General features: G+C 42.4%; 1 protein-coding gene across 15 annotated transcripts in view; it reads left to right on the plus strand.

The window, feature by feature from the left end:
- Window positions 1–10,549, plus strand: part of RBFOX2 (RNA binding fox-1 homolog 2) — a 170,984-nt gene that overhangs the window by 150,746 nt on the left and 9,689 nt on the right. For 5 of the 15 annotated variants that reach the window (XM_015628164.2, XM_015628176.2, XM_033514300.1 and 2 more), the window contains one exon: window positions 6,648–6,690. The exons of 1 other annotated variant lie outside the window; for it this stretch is intronic. In XM_015628164.2, coding sequence (XP_015483650.1) covers window positions 6,648–6,690 — 43 coding nt within the window. Of the gene's footprint in view, window positions 1–2,242; window positions 2,301–4,019; window positions 4,060–6,312; window positions 6,439–6,647; window positions 6,691–9,140; window positions 10,544–10,549 lie in introns of those variants that run through there. 9 more of the 15 variants (XM_015628165.2, XM_015628166.2, XR_001521680.2 and 6 more) reach the window with 8 other exon arrangements.

Raw genomic sequence — 10,549 nt, forward strand, 5'->3', positions numbered from 1 at the left:
TCCTCTAACCATAGCCTCTGACCTGCAACTTGCCTGTCTATTGCTTTAAAAATGGCCCAGTCCTGTTTTACTGGGGAGTGCTCCACAGTGAAACAAAGCAGCGAAGCTCAGCTAAGTGCTGCTGTCTAGCAGAATATGAAATATTTGCACCAGGGGAAGAAGTGTGCTTTTCATCCCTGGGAGTAACAGCTAGAGCATTCCTAGCCAGAGGCTGTCAGGAGTGGGGCACTGGGAGAGCCTTGTCCTTGATGTAAATCCAGCCTGAGTCCCATGTAAAAGGTTTATTTTCAGTTGAAATATGGGCCAGGCTCCAATAATTAGCCCTTCCAAATACCATCTTATGTGGTATTACACTGAATTTTTCTGACCCTGCTGACTGATGCCATGTCTTCATGGACAGCATACTACCTAGTAAACATTTACAGGTCAACCCTCAACAAGTAGTGAGCCAGACAGATTCACAGAGGCCCAGAACTGTCCCTAGTCCAAAGCACTGTGATGTAAGTAACTACTGCTGTGGTTCTTGTCATCATAGTCTGAATCTCTACAAGATACTTTGTAGAATGGATTTGATTCCTAGTGGAATAATACAACATGTGCTATTCAATTCCATGTTGCAGTAACCTGTAGGACAGCCACCACTCCATGTGGGCACTGTTGACCTCCAAAGGGTCAGGGATGAGCACATGTTCCTGACACCTTGCCCTCCATCGGTTACTTTCTTCCTGGCCAGTGGAAAGATGACACCATAAGATCAGTCAGCAACATGAATGACCAAGACATAGTGAGTAAATATGGAAGAAGGCAGTAAAGGAAGCTGCAGGTTAACTCAAACCTGATAGAAGGAATTGGTTTTCACAAACCTCAGTGTTGTTTAAGTTACAAACTTAATGGTATCACAGCATTTGAGAGCTTAGCAAAAATAAAAAAATACAGATGTAGATTAATAAAAGCTCGTTGGTATTGCCATACTGGATCAGACCCGAGCGCCATCCAGGTTAGAGTAAGTTTTGACAGTGACAAGTGCTAAACCAGAGGAAGGTGCAAGAAATCATAATTCTCAATAGTTTTAATATTTATTTCAACAACTCAGGATTTGCTAATGCTTATGTGGAATGCCCATACTTAATGTATGGCCATGGTTGTTTATCCAGAGAATGTTTTTGATACCTCAGAAAGCAATTTTTTAGACTGTTGGAGGTGATGTTAGATAGTCACCTATACCTGACTTTGAATACTAATGCAACCTTCAGTTTTATCTGAGGTGCCACTTGGTAGAAATAAGGAGACATTATAAATTCTGATATATAACATGAGTAAAAACTGTACTAGAATATTGCCCTGATTTATAGCAGCCACGCTTTTTAAATGAGAATGCTAACAAATAACACTTCAGACCAAAAGCTGTAAGAATCTAGACAGTCTGAAAAAAAACCTACTGTAAAACTCTCAAAGCTAAATAAGCTTGATAAATATTATTTCTCAAACTATAGGTTAGTCATTGACATGTGCATGGTCGTTAGGTAGCTGTGTGAGGAATAGACTTGCCATAGTGAGGAATAATTCAGTCTAGGAGTGTAAATATATACGAGATTCACTGATTGGAGCCAAAGTAGATAGAAGACTAGATACAGGGCAGCAAATAGCTTTGAGGGTTTGAAGTGGTTTTTTGTTCCTTTTACAACACAGTCAGCTGTTGGTACACCTAAATGATATGCTGGCTTCTTTAGAAAAACAGCCTATTTCTTTGTCCCTTGGATGTGTATTAGCTCAGCTAGTAGGCTTTTTACAGATTGCACCAAGATTTGACTGGCTGCCAGACTGTTTTTTACTTCTGGTCAAGCTGCATAACTGGAATGTGGCTCTCAGATGAAGGAATTCTCTCAGTTTTTGCTAGCATTAAGAATCACAAATACAGATATTTTACCATATAAATAAACCTTGCTAAATTTCAGCCCTGGAAGTTGATGTCAGTCAAATCCAAACTAAAAGAGAGATGGAGGATTCACATGTGTTCGGGTGTTTGGATCCAGGAAGCCTTACTCTTACCTGTTACTAGTGTTCCTTGCAGTTTTCTCTGGAGAGCTGATGCTAGCATCTCTTGCTGACAGAAATAGTGGCCTGATCCAATGTGGTAATGCTTATGTTCATCCAACTGATTGTGTTTGGAATAACTGTTAAAACTGCTAACCTGTTCATAAACCAAGTCACTTCCTCTGTCGTGCGTTTGCCTTTCCTGCAGGAGCAGGTGGAGTATCACTGCTAAAACACTCCTGGTCCTAGATAGAGAACCCAGCAATGTAAGTCACTGCCCCAGGAGCCAAACTCTTTGTTATGTGGTTGTAAAAAATTAGCTTCAACAAACATGATCTTATGGCCTGCTTCTCCCTGCTGAAGTGGCTCCCCTCTTCCTCTAACAAGGGTCTCTATCTTCATACCTGCTCCCAGCGCTCTTGGAGACTACAGTAACTTTGTCCATTGGGAATGGAGTGTACTTCTCCTGGGGAAGGCAGCAAGACTAAATTATTCAAGCAGTAGCTAACACTGCAAGATTTTTTTTTGATTTTTTTTTTTTGTTTTACTTTTTTAGTAATAGCATGCAGAATTTTGGCAAGATCTGCTGGGCTTTTTTTGTGTGTGTGTGCCTTACAATAGGTGGGTGTCTGAGGGTGGCAGGCTCTTGGCAGCATTTCACATTCCATCTGATGAGTAAAAAATGATAGTCAAAAGAATAGCTAGTGTTCCATACCTTCTTTTTCCTTTATGCTATGGGTAAGTCATGCACATCAGATCCATGAGCATCACAGATGGTGGGGTTAATGCTTTTTAAAGCCTTGAGCAAGTTTGTGTGGAGCTCTTCAGAGGACAAAGCTGGAGGAAATTCCTCAGTATGTGAAGCACATGCTGAACTCAAATGGGTGGGGGGCATCCCCTCTCTTCCTTCCTCATCCTTCCCCAACCCCTGTCCCCAGAGTGAGCTGTGTAGTCTTAAGGTAGTGAATGCTCTGGTAAGAGCAGCTATTTGGGAACCCCAGGCTCTGTTTAACAGTTCTTGTGCTTGAAGTTCTGAGAGAAACAAAACTATGGCTTAAAGCAGAAAAAGCACCATCCCATGGAAACCCTTCCAGTTGCTCCTCTCTGCTATGGAATAAGTCATTACTACCAGGGACTCCCACTGCACCTTTCAATTTTCGGATCTTGGACCAGTCACCTAACCTTTTTAGCTCATTATCTCTGCTTGTGAAAGCAATGCATTGTGGGTATTTTTGGTTTTTTCTTTTCAATTACATTTCTCTGTGTTTACTTTGATCAGAATTGATTGACTTGTTTTCCTGAGGTGTTGCATCGGTTCTTTAAGATGCTGAATAATAATACTTTGCATGCTTGTGTGATCAGCCAAATCTTATCGCATGTCTAATGTGCAGGGTAAAAGCAGGTGATGTATGGATGTCAGAAACAAAATTCATGCAGCCCTGTGAAGCCTGAGAAATGTAATCAGGCACAAGTCTCTGAACCACACTTCCTGATGTAGGTGACTCCAGCCCCTGTGGGATGCCTTCTGTGAGGGGCTCCTCAATTCCACAAGCCCACTTCACGAAGCCAACGTTTCCATGTGTTTTAGGGGGTAACTAAAATCATTCCAGGAGAATAATCACAGTGGAGGTTTCTAAACCCTTGTGTCTCTCTTCAGGACGTCAGATCTTTTTGAGTCAATATTTACTGTACAAGATGGTGGTTCCCCTCCCTCTCTCCTTCGCATACTGTCTCCCCCTCTGCCCACCCCTTCCCCCTTTGCATGCCATGGAAGATGACTTGGAGCCGTGCGTGCGCACACACGTTCTCTCGCTGATTTGCTCCTGCCAAAAGCCCAGGTTGTGGATTCATACATCACCTGCCTGTGTAAAACGCATGTGCATGCTGCCGTCCTCAATAACCGGAATGTGTTTTCTGTTCTTTTGTTTTTTGTTTGTTTGTTTTTTTTTGTTTTGTTTTTTTGTTTTTGTGTGGATTTTCTGCAGTGTGGTTTACCAGGACGGATTTTACGGTGCTGACCTCTATGTAAGTACACACACCGGAGCCTTCTTGTCCCCAACCCCTGACAAGCCAGCCTTTTTTTTTTGTTTTCTTTTCTTTTTCTTTTGGTTTGTTCGTTTGGTTTGGTTTGGTTTTTTAAATATCATTTACTTTAATTTTCTTCTTCCTTGTGGATATATATATTTATATATTTAGGAATGCAAGCATGCTTCTCTGTCACTGCGCTTGCCCCTGGGTGCAAAACCTAAGCCTTTGGGTTTCCTGATCATTGCCAGGGTCAGTTTATTGGGTGTCCTGTCCCCCACATGCACACTGGTACTAATCAACCTGAGAGATGATTAGCAAATTAAAATTTCTCTCAACACTTCTCTCATTTACATAATTTGGATATAAAAATAACAGGACTGGTTTAGCCTCAGACCTTCCCTTTCCTTCTCCCCATCTTCCCTCCCCTTTCTCTTCCCTCTTGGGGCCCTTTCAGGTTTGATTTGTGCAGCCCACACTACACTGAACAAGTTGTATGTTTTAAAATGTTCATGTGCCACTGGGATGTGGAGATTATCCCTTTGGGGAAGACACTGGGGCTAATTAAAAATGGAGGCTGAAATGCTAGACTGAAAACTGACATCTCATTTTGCTGGTAGGAATGGCACCTAAATAGGCTAGATTCTCTCGCCTCTTCAGGGAATTGTAAAGTACAAATATGTGGAGATATTCGGTTACGAGAGTCAGCAGCCTCCTCCTGTTTGGGAATTAGCTGTGATCCTACTGGAGACTTTGTCCTGTCATTGTCTTTGTCCTACCCAGTCAGTCTGTATTGTAAATCTCCAGGGTCTCTGTGTGTACGTAGATGGGTTGTGGATGGAGGTGTTTGAACTGGCCAGTGAGAAGAGTGCTTTCCTCTACAAGGGAGAGCTGTTGCAGAGCAGGAAAATTGCCTATCAAAATAAAAATGTTCAGGGCCACATCTGCCACTGCAACTCGTGGCCTGCCTGGCTTTATCAAGAGTTCCCAGTTGTGGTATTGTAGGTCATAGCTCTCTGGAGCTGGGAAGTTTTGTATAGTTTGGGTAGTGGCACAATTGTCAGCACGAATTTCACATTCCCATTCCTTTGAAGGTGCTATTCCTGACATTTATAAAGAGGACCCTGGGGTTAGACTCAGGATAATGGATGGAACTAGCTTTTGGATTGTGTTGGCTTATATGGAGGATCAAGTTCTGGACAGGTGCTTTTTCCAGCCTAGGTACAGCAGTTGGAAGATGTGCTGTCTGAGATAGAGAGAACTGCGTGCATTTCTTCACTCTTCCATTTACTATCGTGTGTGCAGTCCTTTAAAGATTGATCTGCCTAGTCAAGTGTTTCTTTATAAAGCTGTGTCAAGGACTACAGAAGGTTCTGCATTTTCCTGCCTCACTCCTAAAACACTATCTTTACATACACTGACTTTGCTATGGCAAGTAACCAAGAAAATGAGTGGTACTTAGTGCCTCTTCCCACAGAGTGTGGCATATAAAAGGCTGCCATGTTGAAAGGGAAGACCAGGGTTACTCCTTATTTCTTTTGAGAAAGCTCCTTCAGAGCTTTTGTTGGAGAGGAGAGGCTTATTTAACATGTAAGGACAGAAGCTTTAGCAGTGATGAACACCAGTAACCACTTGGTGCTGCAGAGCAATACCACCATGTAACACAAAGCCAAGCTCCCAGATCAGGTTATAGACCCATTAGGTGGATTTCTGGTGACTTTGCTGTTGGTTGCAGTGGTGTCACTGTCAGAAAGCAGGATGATAGAAGAGAGGACTGCATCTAAGTAGATGGTGGTGCTTTTTCCTATGTTATTGCTGGCCAGAGCCCTCCAATGGAGCTCAGGAAAAAGTTGTTATCCAAACTTGAAATTGCCCTTCCAGACAATTTGCTTGGCACAGGTGGAGTGACTTCAATGTCCCTGTATCTCGCTGATTTGTTGTGCTTTTCACTGCAGTGCTTCCATCCCTCTGGTTGCTGTGATAGGCTTATCCAGGTTCTGGAAGGTATGGCAGAGGATACTTCAGTTAGGACTGGGGGGAAGTTAAATTGAGGTTCTCTTAAGATTTCCGAGTCCATAGGGTTGCGGAAAGAAGCTGAGCTGGCAGGGTGTGGTTAATGATAGGCAAGATGAAAGGGAAGTGTCCCAAGTTTGGGCTGCTTTTTCTGCATATATGCTATGCACCGATTTCTCATTTTCCTCCTCCTCCTTTTCCTCACTCCTTTTTTCTTTCCTGGGGCAACCATCCTGCTAGCCATTTCTTCTGTGAAGAAGGCATTCCATCTCTGTTGTTGGATGCGTCCCACTCTGGCAAGACACCTGAATTGATAAAACAACCTGCCCCAGGATGCAGAGGGCTTCATTTCGGATCATAAGAAAGGTTATCTTTCTTCTACAATGGGGTCAATCTGGGTGGTGGGGGGGAAACCCAAACAAACCCACCGGTGCGAAGACTGCTCCTGCCTGTGAAAAGCGTGCTTGCATCCACTGGAAAGAAAAGGCTGGTGAGCCCCGCTGTGGGCTGTTTGTATGATTGTTTCTTTCCACAGCTGTGTTTTTTTGAACTGCTCTTCCTGTGTTCTGTTATAGAATAGTCTTACAGGAACCAATCATTAGCGCTAAAATACCTCAGGTAGGAGTGCCAGTGTGACCTGCCAACCAATCAGATTGTGGATTGCAGTGGAAAAAACTGAATTATACTAACCATTCCAGCACCACATTAGAGATGGGAACAGAGGCTTTTTTAGAGCAGCGCAGACTCACGTGTGAGCCAAGCCCCCGCTGTAGCAGGGTGGCGTGTGTCCAGATTTCATACCAAGTGGCATTTCACTCAAAATAAAAAAAAACAAACAAAAACCAACAAAAAAATGAAAACCACCAAAACTTTAATTCAGTGGAAGGGTTAACAAGGTCATGCTTGTCCCATTACCATGTAGAAGCACCTGCTGCAATGGACACTGTTGTCCTGTCACCTCTTCTAATTCATTCATGCTCATTCCTGGTGCACGTATGCCACCCTTCTAGTACAGAAATACCAGAAGCGTTTCTAGCCCTTTCTGCTTCTTAGCTTCTGTTATATGGAAGTATGGGGGTGGAGAAGATACATCTGAGCGATAACAAATTAAAGATCCTAGAATTGGCCTCACTGCCTAAACCTGGCAAGCAGTAAAATGTACCTACCATGAGTTACACATTTCTCGGCAGTTATGGATGCACTTGTGTCCTAGGGGCAGAAAGGCTCTTTGGAGTAAAGAGGGCAGTGACATACTTTGTGTGCCCTTCTAAGGCAGGAAGGGAAAAAGAAAAGGGAGGTTTATACCACGCTGCCATAGTAAGCTGTAGTTTTGGGTTTCCTCTTGCTCTCGTTGGATTGATCACCTGATACGGACTTGAAGAGTGGAGGAGAAGATGTACTTGAGCTGAACTGCATAAAATGTTAATTTATTTTCATCAACACACTCAGTAATTGGAATGCTGCTTTAGTTGGGATTGCAGCTTCCTGTATATATGTTGTTTTTCCATGTTTGTCTTATTTATGAGAAAACATAATACTGAAAAAGCTGCCATCTAATGTTAAAGAAGGAATTTAAAAGAAAATATTGCTTTGTTGATGAGTCAAGGACAATAGCATCACAGAAGAGTCATTTTAAATTTGGGCATTTGTTCATACCCAAGCAATACAGCTATTTGAGAGCTCAGGTCTGTAGGCTCAAGCACTGCATGGGGGGAAGGGATCCAGCATAGCCCCAGCAAGACTGGAAGGCCAGATAGAGAAAAAGAACTTGAATCAAGATAAGCAGCATTTAGCCTGGTGTTCATTTCTCTCACATGCTCCCAAGACAATCCAAAAGCCTGCACCAAAAAGGGCTAATCTTGATTTACACAGTCCTTTTGGTTGTTTTTAATGCCCATTAAAAATGGATAAGCATTCTCACTAGTTCCCATTTCCTTATGGAGGCAGTAATTAATCTGTCCAATTGATAGAAACGTCTCTGACATAACATCTTCGCAAAGAAGCTCAGCCACACTTACTACTTCTGAGATGAGACTAGAGATTTTAAAAAACTGAACCTGTATGGGTAACCTATCCCTGTGGAATCAAATAGATGGAGTGGGAGTTTGCATGGCTGTCCTGAGTTTCAGGCACTATGCCACTCAGTGTTTTTTTCTGTTGCAGTTTGGCTGTGGCACTGAAGGAATGTGTTGAAGCTGGCAAGGGCTGTTTTTCTTTTTTTTCTTTTTCCCTTTTTTTTTCTTTTTTCTTTTTCCTTTTTTTTTTTTTAATAATTATTTCTTTCATTTGGAAACACATTTTTTCCTCTTTGTTGCTGTGGTTGCAGATGCTCTATGCTGTTATAATTTATATTTACTGGAGTACCTGAAGTGGGTGGCACCAGAAATCACTAAGGGTCGTAGGACCCTGCAGCTGAGCTTGCAGATGAGCTCTGCATATCAGTTACAAGTTTTGTGTAAACAGGAACAGTAGGAGAAAATATCTGGTGCATTGGACAAGCTGACCAGGCTTTAGATGCATTTATTGAATTATATAAGTGGATCCTGGGTTATGGAGAACAGGAACATCAGCTGGGTAAGGCAACCTGTACAGTGTCTGCTCTGTATTGTCCCAGAGCTTGATGAAAGGATTTATGAGAAAACAAAGTGTAGCTGCAACAGTTCTTCCTCTTTCCTTCACCCTATTTTGGTGTGTTTGGACCTGCCGATCATGCTAAATACATCCCCGTCTCAGAAATCTCCCAGCTGTCCACACTCATTGCTCCTATGACAAGAATGCACCATGGCCATTATGATCCCCATTTTTGGTTTTATTTGAAGTACACATAAGTAGACTTTGCAGATTGCTTTGAAATGAGCAGCTCTGCCTGTACGTGTGTACCTCTATCCTGAGATTTATTTTTTTTTCCTTTTTAAAATACCAGTAGCTTCAATTTTGCATCAGTGCATGGTTAAAAAGCAATACACGTCAGCTATTTCTTAACTTCATTTCTCCAATGAATTATTTCTCCTGTTTTTTTTTGTTTTGTTTTCTTTTTTGTTTTCTTTTTTTTTTTGTTTGTTGTGCAGTTGACTGAAGAAATGTTAACATCCCGCTCTAAATCTCTCAGTGGAGTCTCTGTTCCCTTCTCTGATATAACAGATGGGTTATTGCTTGTTATAATTATTAACATTGTGGTGTGGGACAGGGCTAGGGTGGGAGCCATTCTGGGGGGCGAGGGCGGGGTGCTGCGGGAGTCGTTAAGGTTGGAATGTTAACTCCAGTGGTGACTGACTGTTTCCGTAATAGCAGGTTGTTGTGGCTGCACGCTCTAGTACTTGAGGCTGTGTACTTCACTGAGCTTGTGGTAGAGCCTAGGGCGAACTGCTGTCCCAAGAGAATGCTGGGATGGATAGAACTAGCCAATATGAGTCTGAACGTGGTGACTTTGCTGGTTGTTCTAGCTCCAGATGTCAGCATGCTTAGTTTTTAATTTTAATTAATAAATGTTACTCCATTCCCCCTCCCACACCTGATTCCAACCCTTCTTTTCTTCTTCTTTATTTTTGTTTTTTTGGTTTGGTTTGGTTCGGTTCTGTTTCATTTTCCTTTATGAGACACATGAGTTAAAAGATAATTCTATGATAAGCCTTTTTGGTTTCAAACTGCATCTTGCTGTCATGTTCAGAGTATGTGCCAGGCACGTTTGAAGCAGCTTCTGGTCTGAAATGTGACTGGCAAGTGTGGAAGTGTGGGGCAGAGTGGGCATCAAGGGTGCATGCTGAGGCCAGCTGCCCCTGCAGAGGGTAGTGCCTGGAGAAAATGCCTCCTACACTGTGCCCAGGTGACAGACCAAGGGTTCAGGAAGCTCGTAGCCTGAGGGGAATACTACAGTGGTATTCATACAAAGTTTTGTCTTAATTTGGTGAGGTTAATCAAGGTTGGATTTGGATTAAGGCTGCACCTCATTCCTCTTGTCTCTGTTATGTTTTACATGGTGGTGCAATGATAGCATGGCAAAACCAAGCTAACATCCCCAAAGCATCAATCCAAAATGCAGGATTTGAAACACTAGGTGAGATTAAAAGACCTAAACTGTAACATGACATTTTTCCAAGCCATGCAGTGATGTTTCACAGGTGTAGATCTGTGTTGCTTTTTCTCCTGTTAAGTAGAAGATTGAAGAGGCTGCAAATCCACAAATCCCTTTTCTCTGGAGTAGAAAAGGGTCTGCAAACATGTTTTGGATAGCACGTTAGCCTTCAGGGCTAATGCAGCCATACAAAAGAAGCCAATATTAATTTAAAATCATTATTTCTAATTTAAAAGCTACCCAGGTCCAGATTGAGCACTATTTAGCAAAGACACAGTTCTGTAGTGGAGCTGATCTTGTACTCTTAGTTACATGTATGTAAAAGATATATAGGGCAGAAGTAGTAGAGGTATATTGAGCTGATTCTGGAGGTGAAGAGCATAACTCTGCCTTCCAGTCCTTCAA

Source organism: Parus major, chromosome 1A (genome assembly GCF_001522545.3).
Source record: "Parus major isolate Abel chromosome 1A, Parus_major1.1, whole genome shotgun sequence".
Taxonomy (NCBI): Eukaryota; Metazoa; Chordata; class Aves; order Passeriformes; family Paridae; genus Parus; species Parus major.